This window comes from Elephas maximus, chromosome 24 (assembly GCF_024166365.1).
Source record: "Elephas maximus indicus isolate mEleMax1 chromosome 24, mEleMax1 primary haplotype, whole genome shotgun sequence".
Taxonomy (NCBI): domain Eukaryota; kingdom Metazoa; phylum Chordata; class Mammalia; order Proboscidea; family Elephantidae; genus Elephas; species Elephas maximus.
Window position 1 is genome coordinate 18,030,717 of NC_064842.1, and position 19,619 is coordinate 18,050,335.

Here is a 19,619-nt window from a genome sequence, read left to right on the forward strand (position 1 = left end):
AGATCATCTGATTGCACTCTGATTTTACAAGATAAAGAGACTGAGGCCCCCAAAAGTTACCTGACTTGTCCAAGGCCACACATCTAGTTAGTGACTAAGCTAAGACAAGAACCTAACTTCTGATTTCTAGACCTGGGACTCGTACTCAGTGGCCTAGAATCCAATGGCATGTTTCCATCGCTTGTTTACCAAGGTCTGATACTTCTGAGAGCTTGTCTACATTGGAGTAGGTGTACATTGTTGGATGAGAAATATCTTGGAAACAGGGCTGAAGCCCCAACTGTATCACCATGGATACTGTAGTTGGGCCTCAGCTGTATTAACTGGTATCACCGCTGCTTGTTTTGACTAAGAATTCTGCCTTCCTGTAACAAACGATAGGGAGTCCTAGGAGCCTGCCAGAAGGGTGCTCACTCCTGCGCCCTTGCCCAAGTCTCTACTTCTTCCTCCTTGCCACCAGAGGGCAAATTGACATCCTCACAGAAGGCTGGGCCTCTGCTTTCCACCTAAGCAGCCCCCTGGTGTGCACCTGCAGCCCTAGGAGGAATTTGTTTTAGTGGGATGAACCAAGTAGGAGATCAGGGGATCTGTAATCAGTGGTTTGATAGTGAGTGAAAACTGTCTGAGACCTCTTTTCATTTTCTGATGAGAGCTGAATGTGTGAGGCTGTCAATGAAACCTGAATTACTAAATGCAGGTTAATAACTCTCCTGGAAGCCAGCAAGCAATTAAGGTGTTCTTGTTGATAGAGGTTTCAGCTGCAGAGGGGAATTTTTTTTAATCATTCCTATTCTTAGGACAGATTGTGGTTTTTTTTTTCCCTCCTAATAAAATCTGACTATAAGCTTAAAAATAAGTTTGTCAGATACCAACCTTGTTTCCCCTGAATTGCAGGGGGCAAAGTGACCACTGTAGGGCTGCCCTTTAGGAGGCTGATAGAATTCACAGGTAAGAAATCATTTACAAAAAAAAAAATCTTACATTCAGGCTGTTAGCAAGACTAGAACAGTATTTCTTCATCAGGCCCGGCATAATATTATCTTTGTAACATGGTTCAGCCCAACCTAATAGGCAGTAATTTTCTTTATTAAACTTAGTTACAATGGATTAGTGATTCTCTTCGTTCATTCATCAGATTTTTATCAAGTATATTCTTTATGTCAGACGTTGTGCTAGATGATTAAGAAATGGTCCCTGAACTTAAAGAGCTCACAGTCTATGAAGAGAAAAGACAAAATTATGCCAGTATACTGAATACAACTTCAGGACATATGCCGTGTTATAGCAGCCCAGGGTAGGATGCAGGTAACTCCGCCTGGAGCCAAAGAAGACGACACAGACATTTCATTAGAAGAAATTGTTGACCAGGCTTGGACGAGAGGAAAGGGCCTTCTAAGAAGAGGCAACAGCATGTGCTAAAGTGTAGAGGCTTGAGAGAGCATGCCACGATCTGTTAATGCCAAGTTCAGCGTGGTCCTCTCTGTCTTAGGTGGTTGTGGGGAATAAAGCTAGTATTTGCTTTGCAGGCTGGGCTGAGCTATGCCAAGTTGTGTGAACTTTACCCTATACTTAGCGGGAACTATTGAAGGTTTTTAGAAAAGGGAGTGAAATCAGGTTGATGCCTGAGAAAAAATGTTTAAGTAGCTAAATGGTGAATGGAGGGAAAGGTGTGGACACTGGGAGTTCGGATGTCGATTGGAAAACATTTGTAATAGGAGGTAGGGTAAGTGTTAGGAAGCAGGCATTGATTGTCCTGTCAGTCATTTGGCTGGTATTTAAGAGGCAGACCTGGAACTCAGTAGAGCAAGGATTTTAGAAGAGGGTAAACTTGAGAGATTGTGTGAATATTGATAGCATTAATTATGGGAAGGTATCATTTCTGACTGCTTAGATGGTAACTAGGGTTATTTTCTGGGACATCTGTGTTCATAGTGGAACTGGTACCCCTCTCTGAAATAGCTTTTCTGCCCTTATTTTGTAATTGTCTGTTATATCCCTGGACTGAAACACCTTGAGGTCAGGGACTAGTTTTACTTTTTATTTAAATCTCTGCCACCTGGCACAGTGTTTGTTGTGGAGTAGGTGCTTGGTGAATGCGCAGCTGTTTGGATGGATTCATCCGCCATCCAGATAAGGATTTCCTCTGTTAAATGTTCCCTTTGCCCAATAAAGGACTTCTGTTTCTTGTCAGAAGCAAGACTGGCTCTGAAATTCAGTTACAGTTTTCATTGTGTGGGCAAGTTTCTCTGGGCTTCCATTTTCCAGAAACTACTCAGGCTTATATTTGACACTTTCCTTGGTGACAACGCACTAGAGGTCTTATTGTTTGGGGATGACATGATGAAGTGGATGTATATATAATCCAAAAACTTGTTGTTGTCCAGTCAATTCCAACTCATAGCGACCCTACAGGACAGAGTAGAACTGCCCTATGGGGTTTCCAAGGAGCAGCTGGTGGATTTGAACTGCTTACCTTTTGGTTAGTAGCCATAGCTCTTAATCACTGTGCTACACAGTGTTCCAAAACCAAACCCATATATACAGATGGATATATATATTTTTCTTTTTTAACTTTGGTTGTTAGAAACTATGGCTCTGTGGTGTAAACAGTAATTCCTTTTTAGGTTTATTTATTTAGGACTTAAAAAAATACTCTTTTGTGTTTCTGATCTCGAGTTAAATACATTTATAATTGCCGTGGGGGTTCCCATGGCGTCGTCACAGCTGTAGGTCTGGTAAGCTTTTGCAAAGGGCGTTTGGAAGAATGATTAGTTTGCCAAAGCATTAGCAATCTTATATTGTTTCCATCTGCTCTTTGTCCAAAGAGACAAGTGTTAGGATTTTATTTATTTAATGAACTTTGTTTGAATTAGCTGGTTTTCCCACTGTCCAAAATTACTGGGGAGGAGATGAGCATTTACTTCAAGGACCTGCTCTATTTCTTGCCAGGAGTAGGGTTTTGTGTGTATATGGGAGGGGAGTGGGTGATCCACCACTCGTGCAGCCCTCAAACACGTGATAGTCTATTGATATTTTTCTGTGATTAAATTGTAAAAAGACTGGCTGTGAGGTTGCCTGGTTTTAGTATAAGGTCACATATTTAAAGAATAATCTACAGTGGGATATGTTGGCACTATTTGGTGTTTAAGCTTCCTGAAGAAGGGAAAAACAGATTTATTTACATGTCAACTTTTTTCTTATGCCCAATTCTTTCATATACTTTCTCTTATTTAAGATTCACGCCAACTCTGCATGAGAGCTATTGTTATCCTTACTCTGCTGTGGAGAACAAGCAGTTTCCGATTGCTTAAAGGAGTTTACAAAAATCCCTTAGTAGTTAGAATCAGAGGTTGTTCCAAACCCAGGTCATCGGACAGAAAGCAGAGGTTTGTAATCTCCTTCAGTGTCCCCAAGGCTCCAAGGGGGCCAGAGGGCTCCAGATGCTGATGATATTGTTGAAGAAAGCAGAAGCTAGACTTCTGGATCTCAGTTGGAAGGGAGTAACAGATGTGCTGTGAAAACCAACCAGAGCGGGGAAATTCCAGTTCTTCCTTGGTAACCATGAAAATCATCAATGAATTATGGCACCTCAGTATATTAGGACTTCTCATTTTGGAAAGTTAATGGGCTTTTGTCTTTTCTCCATCAGTGTGGTATAGGGACACGTAACCACTGATTAGCTGGCTTGCTTGGTACAGTTAACAGACAGCAGCAATCAGTGTTACCCCCTTGCTGTTTAAAAATCATGATAATTTTTGCACTCTTACTGTAAAATGGATGAGTTCAGAAATCACTTTTGAGAATACCTGTATTAAACCAAAATATAAGCGATTTCATCTTTAGTAAATTTAATTCCTACCTTCAGCTTTGACTGCAATAATCTTAAATGAGATTTTGTTGCATGCAAATAACCTCAAGGATTTTATCTGCTGCTATTATGGTCTTTTGAGGAGGGTTCTCCCATTGCAAAGGAGGCCTACAATTAATGAATGGCAAGAAGTATCAGGAGTATTTCTGAGTGCTTAAACCCATCTGAGGTTTATTAATTTTCCGGATATGGGTTAACATGGTTCCATGAATAGGCACAAGGCCTAGAGAGTAGGATTAGGAAGGTTTCCAGGGGCTCTGAACTCATGTCAAGCAAAACTGGCAAGCTAGGCAGCTAAGTCAACTGAATAGGGAAAAGGCTTTGAAAGTGCTTTGTCGTACTGCATAATGTTTGTAAATTTTATTCAATTAATTTACAGCTGCAGGGCTCATGAGGCTGAAATTAAAGTTTTGTAAAGTTTCGATAAGGAGGCAGCCAAACAAGTTTGATTAGCAGTGGATGTTTTAGAAATGAGTTGGCAGTCGGGCAAAAATAGAAGAATTGAATTTCTAGAAGCACGTTGGTATCTCAGTGCCCGTTTGATTAACTGTGGAAAGCCCGTACTTTGCACCTGTCATTTCAGGCATTTCTTCTGTCATTTCAGGCATTGTATCTTCACCAGGCTGCCCACTAACATTAAATAAGCATCCTTTTTAAAAAATTGTTGTGAGTATATATGTATATATAGCAAAGCATTTACCATTTTGACATTTTTTACGTGTACAATTAAGTCGTACTACTTATGCTTACCATGTTGTACAACCATCACTACTCTCCATTTCTAGAGCTTTCTGTCACCCTTAACAGCAGCTCAGTGCACCACAGACAATGACTCCGTCTTTTGCTCTCCCCATCCCCGGTAACCACTAATAGTGAGAACATAACATCTGTCCTTTTGTGACTTACTTCTTTCACTCAGCATAATGTTCTGAAAGCTCATATGTGTTGTACCATGTGTCAGGACAGTGTTTCTCTTAGTTGTTGTTGTTAGTTGCCATCAAGGTGATTTGGACTCATGGCGACCCCATGAGTTACAGCGTAGAACTGCTCCATAGGGTTTTCTTGGCTGTAATCTTAATGGAAGCAGATCGCCAGGCCTTTTCTTCCACAGTACTGCTGGGTGGATTTCAACCACAAACCTTTAGGTTAGCAGTCCAGTGCAAACTGTTTGCAGCACGTAGGGACCTTGTTTCTCTCTATGGCAGAGTAATACCCCATTGTATGTATTACCACATTTTGTTTATCCATTCATTGTTGATGGACACTTGAGTTGTTTCCACCTTTTGACTATTGTGAATAGTGCTGCAGTGAAGATTGGTGTATCTGTTTGTATTCTTGCTGAAATAAGTATCTTTTATAGTTAAGTCTCACCACCCCAGTATTCTTAAAAAAATCACTTATCTATGCTGTGCTTTTTCTTTCTTCATCCTTACAACATATTCTTCAATCTTTCTTGTTGGGCATCTCAACAAGGTCTTGCTCCCTCTGAAGGCTGAGACAGCAGGTGTCTCTTTACCTGGAGTTCAAGTCCATTAGTCATGTCTGAAGAGCCACATATAGAGGGCACAGCACACATTTTCACATAAGATTAAATGGTGTTCTCAAAAGTACATTTATTATTCTTAATGTTTAGTATTTTTTGGTGGAAAGAAAGTTTGTTCTAAACCTCACTAAGAAAATTTCACAGTATTAAACAGGACTTAATAACCTATTTTCAAAATCACCTTAGAGACTGCTTCTGGAAAGGAAAGGAGGACCAAGGATTGGGAAAGGACATGGGTGGCTTCAGCTGTATCTCTAATGTTTTATGACTTGGGGAAAAAAGGTCTCAAGTGAACGAGGAAAGTAAATATGAAGAAATTGCTTTTGGTATACAGGAGTTTGCTACATTAATTCTTTTTCCGAGTGCTTTTTAAGCTATTTCTGGTGGAGGACCTTCCCCCCCATTTCCAGTCTATCACAGACCAATATATGTTCTTATTGTATCATGGCTGCTGTGTAGCTCTTGATCCATGGGCCACTTAACCATCAGAGTTAGACAAGACCCAAACTATCCAACACCTTCTTCAATGAGACAATCCCACTGATGATGCCTTTGGATGTCCCAGCCATGTCAAATGGCTACAAAAGTTTTTGAATGCTTATTCTCAATTTTGTGTTTTAACTTTCAGTGGACCCATAGCAAAAAGTTCTGGTTGGTGGCATACTCTTGAGTAGCCTGCTCTTTTCTTTGTATGCCAGAAATCTTTCATGATAAAATATGTATAAATCATTTTGGAAATTGTTATATGTTTTCAAAGTATTTCATGTTAATTCATTTATTCTGCATATTTGCTCCAACCGGGTCATTCTTTTATTCCACAAATTATCTTGAACTTGGTACTGTATGAAGGTGTTCCTGAAAATACAATGATAAATAAGACATCATTCCTGCCTTTGATGGTTTTTACGTTATGAATACACCTTAATTCAACATTTTTTTGAGTATTTGTTTTTGCCTCAGGCTTTATCTTAAAAAAATTTTTTTTTTTTATCTTAAGCAGTGAATTATATAGTGAATAGTCAAAGATGTGTAATTCATAGGCTTTTCTTTTGAATTCTCATTTTATAATGGCAATAGAGCCAATATTTTATGTGCTGTAGTAGATATGTGAATTAAAAGCTATGAAAACATTGAAAATAGTCATGATACATAATGGGAGTGTTGAAAAGTTTTACAGAAGAGAAGTTCATTTGAGCTGGGTCTTCTTGAAGGATGAACAGAGATTTTTCAGGTTGATAAGGGGAGGGGTTAAGTCAAAGGAACAGCATGAGCAAAAGGGGAGAGCTATGGCAGACCATCACTTGATAAGCAGTCATGGGTAGATTGGTGTGATTCTAGAGTGCAGGAAGGAGGTGAGGCTAGAAAGCTAGGATGTGACAAGTCAGTGAAGGGCCTTGGATTTCAGGCAAAGGAGTTTGAACTTTTTCTTGTTCACATGAGAAGATTTATTTATTACATAACAGCTGGGATCCTTTGCTTGTTTTCTGATACAGACCTCTAGCTCTTACTTTTAAACTCCACTTATTCATTCATTCACTCTTCAATACTTGGTGAAGAATCACCATATGAAAAGCACGGAAATATAAATGAGAGACATAAATCCAGCCCTCAAGGAGCTCACAATTAAATATCAGGGTGAAAGAACACTCAGACACAGGATTAAGCAACAATAGTGTCTGAGTAGGTAGGCTTGCAAGAGGGGCAGCTTACAAGGGGGGCCACAAAAGGCATTGGAAGAGATGATACTTGAAAATAGCCTTAACAGATGAGTACACATTAAAACCCAACCCACTGCTGTTGAGTCCATTCCGACTCACAGCGACCCTAAAAGACAGAGTAGAACTGCCCCATAGAGTTTTCAAGGAGCACCTGGTGGGTTCGAACTGTCAACCTTTTGTTTAGCAGCCGAATTCTTAACCACTACACCACCAGGGTTTCCATTAGTAGGTAAAAAGAAGAGGGACTTTCCAAGAAGGGATGAGTATAGAAGCTACAGGGAGATACCAGCTGGGAAGCAGTACAGTGGTTCAGATTAGAGATGATTGGGATTTAAGCTACATAAGCAATATGGAGGTAGACAAGGGGATTAATATTTGAAATAGTTAGGAGGTAAAATTGGCAGGACTTAGAGATTGATTCAGGTCAGAAAACGAGAGCAGGAAGGGGTGTGAGATGACACAGGTTCTAGCTTTAGCTACTTGAATGGTGGAACCACTGCTACTAAGAGACTGTGGCACCATGTTGAGAAGAAGATGGCGAGTTCAGCTTTAGACACCTTGAATCTGAGGTGCCTGGAGATGTCTAGCAGGCAGTTAAATATGCTTATGCAAAGGTGTATGGGAGAGGCCAGGCTAGAGAGGACTCTAGGGATCATCAGTGTGCAGGAAGAGTTAAAACTGATGATGGAAGAATTTACACAGGCTGAGCTTTGATGAGAATCTCAAGCATCTCTGTCCTGTTTTGTTCCTCAGCTAAAATTGACTAACAACTCTAAAAAGTTAAAATTGACTAACAACTCTGAAAAGCAGGAAGTAGTCTAACGGGCTGCTTTCAGGACATTGAGTTGAAGACAAAAGAAGCCAATTTAAGTAACCAGTGGATGTTCACCTTCTCTGGATCTATTGGGAAGAGCGCATACCAAAGCAAAAAAGAGAAACCTTTTCCTTCCTTCAGGAGATACTCTTTCCTTGAAGAAATTAAAAAAAAAAAAAAAAGCAAACATGAAATAACTTCAGCATAAAAACTAAGCTGTGTTTTAACATAACTTACATACTGTGAAATTCAATGATTTTCATAAAATTTTACATAAACCATATTTTTAAAGTCTAAAAAGTTAACAGTTATAAGCTAAGCTTTTACATACTATAATCATTTAGAGTAAGGTAGCAGATAGCATTTAATCAAGGAAATGCGCTGCCAGCCTGGAGGTTGTGCTGGATGGAGGCTGGCAGTGATTTTTGCCAGACACTCTGCTGTGATTGTTGTCGTTGCTACCTGCAGTTGAGTTGGCCCCTGACTCACAGCAATCCCAGGCACAATGAAACCAACACAGCCCAGGCCTGCACCATACCCATGATCTGTTGTGGATCAGACCATTGTGATCCATAGGAGACAGGGATAAATGGGCAGAGTCTGATAATATTTTTATCAGTGATTAAAAACAAACAAACAAACAAAAAGAAAAAACCAGGTTAATACCCTGTTTTCATTAAGCCGTGGAAATGAATGTGCTACAGTCGGCCCCCCATATCCATGGGTTCCGCCTCCATAGATTCAACCAACCACAGGTCAAATATATTCAGGAAAAAAAAAAGTCCCCAAAACAAAACTCGAATCTGCGCATGTTGAGCAGGGCACTGAAAGCAAGTGGATGAAGTGACTGTTGGCATCCCCTGCTGTAGCCTTCCGCCACTTCACAGCTCTTCCATCTCTCTCCAGCACTTGTTGCTTGAGCGTTGTTCGACGTGCCTGTTGTCATCATTCCCTAAACAATACAGTACTGTATATCACCTATTTTTGTACATAGCATTTGCCTTATATTAGATATTGTAAGTAATCTAGAGATGATTTAAAGTATACTGGAGGATGTGTGTAGGTTGTATGCAAATACTTTGCCATTTTATATAAGGGACTTGAGCATCCTCGGATTTTGGTGTCCAAGGGCGTACTGAAACCAATGCCCTGGGAATACTGAGTGATGACCATACTATTATATTTGTTTCTGTTTGATGAATTTAGCCCTAACCTGGAAGATAGAGTAACTTCTATACTAGCATTGCAGTTATATTTGTTTTCACAGTCAAATATTATATCAGCTGCCTATGATTGGAAGTATAGCTCTAAGCAGAAGGAGCCCTAACATCTTAAAAAACATTTGGCAGAATTTCACATATAACAAGGTATCAGTGCTTGTTACTCCATAAAAAAGAAAATATTAAAAAAAAAAAAAAAAAACCCCAGTGCCATCGAGTGGATTCCGACCTATAGCGACCCTATAGGACAGAGTAGAACTGCCCTATAGAGTTTCCAAGGAGCACCTGGCAGATTTGAACTGCCGACCCCTCACCCGTAGCACTTAACCACTAGGCCACCAGGGTTTCAACTGAAATATTCATTGAATATTGAATATTTCAGGATATTCATTGAAATAAGTTTTAACGGTTTACTTAGTTTTGGGAAGAGTCTGAAATTTAATCACTCTTTTTTTTTTGGCTGAGCCTAGTGACCGACTGCATAAGTTAAAGGGTAGTTTTTGTTGATCTTGTTTCATTTTGTTTTTTATCCTCAAAATGTGTTTTCCCTCATGATAGTATCTCTAAGAGCGCATGAAAAAAAGGTGCAAAGAGAATACAAGTATTCATGTGAGCTTTTGTATCCTATTGTAAGCAGAGGAGATGGGGGGTTTGTTTTGGGTCTTCCTCTGGGAGTGTGTGTACATGTCAGTCTGTCTGCTTCGCATATGCAGACAGGTTATACCTCAGACTTCCAGGCAGCCATTAGACTGCTGGAAAGGAGACACATATGACCACTCCATGGGTGTTAGATTCATCTGTGATGGAATCGGACACACGAGACACTTACAAAGTGTTGGTAAAGTGAAAGCCATTGTTACTGTTTATAGAAAGTGAACAGTAAGCGATGACAACAGATTTCTGAAGAACCACTTACCCTTTCCCAGATTACCCGTGTCCATTCTTATGTTGATGGGCAGGCAGGTGTGCCATGGTTCAGGTTAGATGCTGTGTTCACATCGTTGCTACCTCTGGCTACCACCCTGCTGCTTGGGGGACCTGCACAGCTTCTGAGGCTTCTGCTCTGCTGCTGGGCCATGCTGGCCCTCACGGGCCCTTGCTGCTAGCTGGAATACCCCTGAATCTCCTGAGTTTCTGTCTGTGGGGCCTTCTAATTAAGCTTCTGCTATTAGCTCCTGCCACACTTTCCAGAGAGCGGGGCTCTCTTCCTGCCACACTACCTTTGCCCTTGCTGCCCAGTGGGGGAGGTGTGGAACCCCTGCAGAGGGCACACTCAGGCCTCTCCTGCCCTGTACAAGCATTACAGCTCTTTTAACTCTGCCAGCAAGCCTCCGGTGAAAAGGAGCCCAACTCTTGTTCTGTGGGCCAGGCAGGCCCACTGCTGCTGTCCCTCACCATCTTCGCCATTTGTTCTTTCTTCTGGGTCTAGGAGGTTCTTAGCTCAGGGACCCTGGGTTCTTGGTCTGAAGGACGCACTGTTCTCCAGACTCTTCTTGATAGTAGTGAGGTCCCCCTGGATCTCGGTGGGATTAGCCTTTTAAGCCTAGCAGGATAGCAAAATCAACCAATCCCCTTTTTAACCACAGTCACCTTATTTGCATAGTCATAGTAAACTGTCTAATCTCTGCAAGGGTTTTACACACCTTATTTGCATAGTCTCAGCCAATCATCTTGTGGGAGTTATAAGACCATGGTTAGAAAGGCTATAAAAAGCAATTCACTGCACTGTAGGGGGGTTCTGGTTCACTTTCTCAGAGATCACTGTCCTTGGACACTCAGTAATGCAAGAGATAAAAGTCCAAGGAAAGAGGATACAGCAGAGCTGATGTGTTCACAGTTCAGTGGGAGGGTGTCCTCTGTCTTGGGAGTGTGGGGCCAACTTTGAACTTTGCGCCAGACCTCAGGATGTGCTTCTTGGTCCCTTGAACCAGGTTTGTCCACTTCTGGGGCAGCAAGCAGTCTGGGAGGTGAGGAAGCAAAGACCGTTGACAGATCTGTGGGATGGTGAATGTTGGTGCTGCGTTGATGGGTGCCCATCATTGTGGTACATGCTCCTCAGAGAAGCTGACAGACCTTTCACTGATTGGTGAGTGGGATAATTTAACTCATCTCCCTGATAGGCAGGGCAGCTCACAGGCGACACATGTTTTTTTATTTCTTCAGTACTAACCTGAAGCCTAGATTTCCATGTAACTGAACAAGACTGTCTTAATCAACATTTCTTCACTGTCTAGGGTCTAGAAAAAGTTGTGCTAATTTAAATATTAACCCCAATAAAACAATTAGAAAAGGTAAATGTGTTAGGTAAACATAACCTATTGCATCCCAGAGATAGATAGAATTTATTATTATTTTTAATTACCCACTCCAGTTTTTCTTTTCTATTGGCATGGAGAATTGAGAGCTGCTTATCTGTGTTGGACTGTCCATGAATGCTTGCTAGGCATTGTACTGTTAACGGTTAGTTAATGCTTTAATCAGAAAAGGCCAGCTTTGGATTTCTGATGAGGTAATGAGAATTGGCATTTAACAAGTTAATTGGAATTAGAAAGAGCTATTAAAAAGCCATGAGAAGGTCTTTCATGAAGCGCTTGAATATGCTTCAGTCTGAAGATCTTATTAAATTATGCTAAGGGTGTTTTTTCCTTTCACTTTAAATCACCCATCAGGATCATCTAATCAGCTTCCTGAATATTGCTGCAGATGAAATTATTATTAACATTGTTCTTGTTGGGATTTATATTTTTTCCTCCAATTGTCAGAGAATCAGTGTTTAATAGACAATAGAATTTCTTAGCTCCACTGGGACCAAACCTGAATCAGTTTTAAATTTCTTTATAACTTTTTGGGCTTAAAACTTCATTATTCTAGGGATTGGTGACGGCTTTTACTTCTCAGTTTCAGTAATTGCTCCATTGCCTGTTGAAGGTATGATAGTTTCTGTTTCTTTCACTTTGCCAGCTTTGCTGTTGCATGTGTTGCATATAAACCAGTTTGTTACCACGGAGAAGCAGATGGGTGCAGGAAGTGGTAGTGGTAGAATTTCGCTGTCCCTTTAATAAATTAGAGAGAGCTGTTATTTCACAGCCAACTAGAGAACAGAAGAATTGTTTGTGTCAACATAAATATCAAATAGCATATTATTCTGAGGAAATGACTTGCCTATTTGGTCCAAGGACATGAGCTGTCGAGCAATTTTGTGCTTGTGTCTTAAATACTTGTTGGGCCTGAATTCATAGTTCAAGGCTCTGACGAGAAAGGCTCTGACAACACTTTTTCATGACATCTTACTAAGCAATGAATGGCGAATATGCATTCGTTTTCAAATTCAGTAACAGCTTGATAGTTTATCAGACATTTTGATAAGCATAGGCTCATTGCCACCTTGGTTAGTTTGAGTTTGTTTGCCAAATGCAGAAGTGTCGACCTTTTTAACACCTCCCTTTTTTAAAATTGTGGATATATATATATATATATTTTGTTTATATATATAAATATATACTTCTTCTGTTTTAAATATATATACCTTTGTTTTATATATGTATAAAAAATATATATATATAAAAGATTTGCTAATTTAACATTTTTTACAAGTATGGTTCAGTGTCATTATGTTCATCATATTATACAACTATCACTACTATTTCCAAATTATTCCATCACCAATAACAGAAACTCAGTGCCCCCTAAGCAATGACTCCCTCTTCCCCACTCCATCCCACCCCTGCTAACCACTCGTGAGTTTTTGGTCTCTGTATTTGCCTAGTCTGGGTATTTCATATAAATGGGATAATACAATGTTCCTCCATTTGTGACCAACTTATTTCACTGAGCATAGTATTTGCAAGGTTCATTCATGTTGTAGTTTGCATCAGGACTTCATTTCTCTTTATGACTGAGTAGTGTTCCGTTGTATGTATGTACCACTTCTTGCTTATCCATTCATCACATGTAGGCTGTTTCTGCCTTTTGTGAGGCGCAGTTTTGAGTAGTGCTGCAGTGAACACTGGTATGTAAGTATCTGTTTGCATTCCTTCTTTTGGTTCTTTTTGGCATATACCTAGGAGTGGGATTGCTGGGTGAAGACCCTTTTTTAGAAGAATGAACCTTGACAGCAGCCTCCATAAATATTACAGCATGTGATCTGTTTGGCTGGCACCCTTTGTTCTCAACCCACCAAGCCCACAAACCAAATAGATTAAACCTGTTAGTTGAAAATCATTGTTCTTTTAACATTAAGGACTGAAAGTGGTTGGAAGAGGTTGGCTGAGCGAAGGGTGGGAAGAAAATAAAATTAGGAAACCTTTTGTTTCTTTTTGATTGGAAATTCTATTTTTCTTTGTAGAGACGTCCTGAAAATAGATTTGCAAAACGACATTTTAGATACATTTTGCACTTCTTTTTTTCAACATGTGTTTATGTGTAAGGCTCAAAGGATTGTGGCTGTATACACATATGTACATATGTATGTATGTGTGTATATATGCAAACATATACAGATATAACTGAGTCATGTTTCTTAAGCACTGGTTGGAAACCAGAATGGGATCAAAGGTGGGAAAAAGGGAGGAGAGGTTGTTGGGCATGTCTGTTGGAGAACTTTAGGAGTACTACAGACCTGTTATTTTTCTATCTATCTGTGATCAGGTCAATGTAGTTTGCATATCCATATTGACAACCACAAGTGGCCTTTACTAGATGGAGGGAAACATGGCCTGGGAAAAGTGGGGAGGTGCTCTCTTTTAGGGCCCTGTGTGAGCTGGCTTAGAACCATCTGGGCACCCAGCTGCTTACCATGCAGCCTTTGCTCTCCCTTCAGAGGGCTAGACTCACCCAGAGTGAGGAGTAGAACGGAGAGAATCAACATATTTTATAACTTCTGCCTTGTGCTTTGCACAAATTAGGAAAAACACTAAATACAAGGGGAATGGACTGAAGTAAATTTTTCCCTGGGGAGAAAATATAAAGAGATTAGAGTGAAGTTTCTTTGAAAAACTATCTTTTTAATGTGATTGACATATTTTCCAAATATTTAAGAACTCAACAAATAAAGACTTGGTAATGGAAGAACATTTAACTGGCCCTGTGAGGCAGCTGTAAATTGGTTGTCTGTGTCTAATGCCTATGAACCTCTTTAGATTGCTGGATTATGAGATATTGGATTGAACACCTACAAATCAAAGACTTGAATAAAAATATCCATGCCCCAGCACAGAGCCCATCATTGCCTTGCCTTTGATCAGATGGGAACATCGTTTGTTCTGAGTGTTTCTTCTCATAAACTGCATTTGTTGTCATATGATTGAAAGTAGAGTTCAGATGATAAACATTTGCAAGAGCCATGAATCCTTTTGCTCAACAAAAGCTGGTTCTGATGTCCTTTTCACATATATTGTCTTCTTCAGCTCGTTTGGAGCCTGACGCTCAGGATTGGAATGTATTCTCATTAGGTCTTTGTGGTTCCTGCTCCGGAGTATTTGTATTCATCGGGATATCTAAAAAGCATGTCCATAAGCACAGTGGACTGAGGTTGCCAGATGTCTTATGTGGAGCAGAGATTATTGCTCTTCCAAGTATTTAGACGACAGATCTTCAGTCTCCCACTGTCATAATTTTCTGAGTGCTGAGGCATTGCAGATCTTGTCTCTGTTTATTCAGTTATACTTTTTGCCAGCAAAGAGGCCTGCAGAATGGGGTAATAAGAGACTCTGTCTACACAGAGCTTCTGCTGAGCCCGCAGCTGCCCACTGGCAAAGGCAGCTACAGGTCTAGTGTTGCAAATGGTCCTTTCTGCTTGCTCTGAGTTGCTGATGGAAGAAGGCAAGCTCTAGACACAAAAGCTCTTCCTTGAGCTGTAAGAATAAGCAGAAGTGCATGTACATACTCAGTGGCAAGCCGTTCTGCCTTCTTTCTTAACATTTTTTTTTTTTTTCTTCTTAGAACTGTGCTCCACAGGGTTTTCAATGGCTGGTTTTTTGGAAGTAGTGGACTTTGGGTTAGCAGCTGAGCTCTTAACCCTTTGCAGCACCCAGGGACTTCTTGTTAAACAAGATGCTTCTGCTTACTTTTCAACTGTAGAGAAGGTGCTGTTTGATATACACAAGTTTTACTTACTCATTTCTCACAGAATTGTCTTTCCAGTATTTATATGGGAAAATATTTAATTTCCACTAAGTATTGAGGAAATTGTGTGAATATCTTACTTAAAGGGAACGTTAATGGTGATCCTGACATGTGAAAATAGTAATGGTTTAAAGTTGATGTTTCAGTCCATTCCTCCTTCAAAGACAGTCAGCTGGGTCATCCAGGCATGGTTATTGGATTGGTTGCTTTGACTGGTGATTTTGGTTTCGAGAACATGCCCTTCCCTTGTGCCTCCCGGTGAACTCCTACTAATGTGTCAGTCCCAGCTCAGACATCCAGATGTTTTTGAAGTCCTCTCAACTCCTTTAGCATGATACGTCTTCCCAGTCTGTGCTCCCAGAGAACTGTGTTCTTACCTCATTATTCTGTAACTATGCTTGCCTACCTGGCTCCTCTGCCACGTTGTGTGCCACTGGGTCTTAATCATCTCTGTACTTGTAGTGCCTGTACATACTATATGACATATAGTATAAGTTCAATATGTGTTTGTTAAGTTAATTATTAGGTAGCTAAAGCCTAATAAAATTAAGAGATACTAAATGACTCACTAAGGGGGTGCTTCTCCCTTTTTCTAACACCTTCACTCTATCTTTTTATTTATTTTATTTCTGTTAAGGAAAGACATGTAAAGTTGTGTGCTGATTTTCTGCTGCCTTTAGTAAGCTCATGGGTAGAGATAGACGAGAAAAGGAACTACAGTACTACGGCAGTGGTATGATGATGTGTGCGGAGGTCTTTGGAACCCCAGAGAAGGCGCATCTAATTCAGCTAGGGGGCCAGAGAAGGCTTTGCGGGGGGAGATGGTGCCCGAGTGGAAGAGGGTCATTGACTGTAGTGTGGAGAAGACATTGGTGGGAGGAGGGGAGGAGAGACTAATGGAGGCATTGATGCAGTGTGTGCTGCAAATACCCAGGCCAAAGAAGGGGAGGGTCTATCCAAGGCAGGAAGGTAGGCATGGCAAGGAGGAGACAGATTAGAGAAATGCTCCGAAACGTAGTCAGCAGACTTTGGTGGTGTGTGTTAGATTCGTGATAGAAAATTCTGGTATTTCTGGAGGGGTACTTAGACTTGAGATGAAGTGTAGCTTACATAGTATGTGACTTTACAGTCCTGAAAGGCAGCCAGAAATCGCCCTCTGAGTTGCATTCTTGAAAAGAAAGAGCAATTGCTCTGGACCTTTGGGTCCTTCCCTGCCTGGGTCAGGTAGCGTGCTGTATGAGTTCTTTGAATTCATACAACCCAAAGGCCTTTAAAAGTTCTGAAAGTTATGCTCTAAGGGAGGGAAAATTCTCTACAGAGGATCAATCTAGGGAAGCCCCAAGTATCCAAATATACACTATAATTATACAAATTTTAAACCATATAGTGTTGTGTAGTGGGTGAAAAGACAAAGACAAGCCTATATTACAATCCCCACTTGTCATTTCTTACATTGTAAGCTTAGGAAAGTCACTTAGCCTGTCAAAGCCTACCTAAGACAGATAGCTGGCATTCCCTCCTAGAGTCGGTATGTAGGGTATGGAAAGCCCCTAGCCCAGAGCCTGGCATGTGAGATCCCTTTCCCTTTCTTTATTAGTTGCAGTTTCATATTATTAGTAAAAACACTGTACTGTTTCTGCTGTGTCCAGAAATACCATGAATATTAAAAACTGCATAACCCCCGGGTCCTGTCCTAGGCAATGGCACCTGTGAGAGGGGCTAGAGAGGTCCCTGTGGTGAGAATTACAGCTGTTCCCCCATTGTGACTGACAGGTTGGGACCCACCTCCCTAATGCACAAATGGCCTTTGATGCTTTGGCACAGTTCTGCACCTGTCCAGTTGGGGGATGTATGTGGGAGGGTAGAGCACATACCACACACGTTGTGAGGAAACTAGGAATTTGCATAGACTCTGTGCGTGTCTTCATTTTAAAATTGCTTTTAGGAGAGAGGAGGAGTGTCATACATGAGGTTTATTATACATTTTAAATGTATCCTAAGAAGCACAGGGCCCTTCGATACGATTTTAGAATTTTATCCTCATGCTAATAGAATTCTATTGGAATTTAAAGAATAGACTGGAAAATTATTGCTCAAAGATATTATTTTCTCATGTAGGAAAGTTTAAAGTTTTTAATGTACAGGGTTGTTTTCCAAAAAGTGAAAATGAGTTTATTGCCAGTTCTCCGGTGGGTTTCTCGTTTCTGATAGGTTGGATGATTTTAAATGTAGTGGTTTAAGTTTACACCATATGGTGTTAGGATTTTGAAGCCATTTCAGCATTTTCTCCTCCTTCTTTTGGGAAAATAATAGACACGTAAAATGACCCCAGCCCTAAAAAAGTAAGATTAACTCCACAGTTTTGCATTTTAATTAATCAAATTTTGTCATAAGTAACATAATATCACAAACATGGCCTTTAAGTGACTTTTTATGCTTAGAATAAGATTTGAATGGTTAACATGCATAATTAGGACAGAATCTTGCATAATATAGATAAATAAAAGCTACATACATATGCTTTGAAAGAAAAAATGTTTTAAATGATTGGAGGATGAATCCACATTTCTCTGTTTCTGTAATTATTACCAGCTTTGCTCATGACGAATAATGATAACTTAGCTAAGACACCTACTTTCTTGTCTGTTTTGTCTTCCATGCCCAATAGAAAGGTTATAAGTATTGTGAAAATTAATGTTTATATAAAGATCCTTTGGGATTAAAAATGAAAGTTGCATCTGAAGCACAGAATTAATATTCCTGATGCTGAGTTATCACCAAGCTAATTACTCAGGCCCGTTGGCACTCTATTTAACTCAGTGAGCTCATACTTTCCAAGAACTATGAGGATTTCTAGTGAAGCTGCAGTCATACACAGAGCTTTGTCTAAACCACTGAAGTATGTGTTTAAAAAGAGCTGCCTGTCAGTGTGCAGTGGAAATGCCAAGGCATAAATCAATAGCATATTCTCCTTGACCATTGGCGAAAACAACCAGAGCCAAATTTGAAGCACATTTTCTCAGTGTGAGTCCAGAACTGATTTCAGATCTTGGCAGACATCAGGGTTTTGTTCAGAAAGAGGACGCCATTCTGTTTCCCCCAGTGCCCATTTAGTGACAACTTCTCATTGTCACTGAGAGATTGGAGAAGAACTCTTATATATGATTCTGTTGGCTTTCTTCTTCTAGAATCAGGTCCTCCCTCTTTAAGGACACGTTGTGTGCTTATGCAGAGGCTTGTATGTTGATCCGTTTTGTATTCGTATGCATCTTTGTAGAATTTTCCTATATCTTTTCTGTTTTACTTTAATATTTTGTCAATTTGCCGTTTAAACCTGGGATTGAAACAGTTTCACCTTTTTGTGTGTGTGTGGTATATATATATACATATATGTAACCGAACATTTGCCATTTTCATAATCTTCACATGTGCAGTTCAGTGACGTTTATTGTGTTCATCACATTGTTCAGCTATCATCCTTACCTGTTTCACCTTTATTTCTTTTTGTTTGATGGGAAAATAATTCCTTATCCAGTGATAACAGAATGAAAAAAAGGACTCTCCAAGGACAACTGCAGTGCCAAGGAGACTGAGGAAGAAAAAGAACAGGAGGAAAACTGACTAGATTGCCACTGGGAAATTGAAAGAGATTTCCTCCCTACCCACATTTTCCCCAATCTCTCCTATACAAAGCCAAAAAGAAAAAGAAAAAAGCGCTAATTCCAGTGATATACCTGAAGTATGCGGCATCATGGGAACTGTAAGTAATTTAGAGGATGAGAAAATGTTGTGGATGCCTGTGGCTGGCACGCAGTGGGACCACACAGTAAAGGTTCACACTCAGTTATATCTACTCACCTGCTGTACTGTTCGCACTGCTCTAAGATTAAGGGACTTTTTTTTTTTTTCCTTAAATCAGGGACCTTAGTTTTCATGGGAGCACAAAAGAAAATTAAGGTTCTGTGAAATAGAAATGTTTTTGGAAGCCAAAAACTTCATCAAGCTTCTGTGAAGATTTGAAATGTTTCTTTCAGGAGGTTTTAAAGCAACAGTTTAATTGATTTGGGGGTAGCTTAAGTGATTCTGGCTAAAAATGGGTTGGATATACATCCTTTCCAAAATAATTCTATTCTAGATCTAAAATTTATAGTTAAGTAGATATAATAAACTACTGCTACTGTCCAGTTGATTCTGACTCATAGCGACCCTAATAGGAAAGCTAATATCATGAGACGTTATTTGTAGACATGGAGAATGTAACAAACTTCAGATGCCTGATATTTTAGTTATAGGAGAAAGAATATATTAAGGAAATGTAGCCTTTATGCATTGG

General features: G+C 40.0%; 1 protein-coding gene across 7 annotated transcripts in view; it reads left to right on the forward strand.

Moving 5' to 3' along the window:
• Positions 1-19,619, forward strand: part of SMYD3 (SET and MYND domain containing 3) — a 799,439-nt gene that overhangs the window by 418,860 nt on the left and 360,960 nt on the right. Inside the window, exon 1 of one of the 7 annotated variants that reach the window (XM_049868609.1) lies at positions 6,497-11,249. The exons of 5 other annotated variants lie outside the window; for them this stretch is intronic. Coding sequence is in view for 1 of the 2 variants with exons in the window: in XM_049868608.1 (XP_049724565.1) it covers positions 19,038-19,046 (9 nt within the window). In the remaining variant the exon portion in view is untranslated. Of the gene's footprint in view, positions 1-6,496; positions 11,250-12,695; positions 19,047-19,619 lie in introns of those variants that run through there. One more of the 7 variants, XM_049868608.1, reaches the window with a different exon arrangement.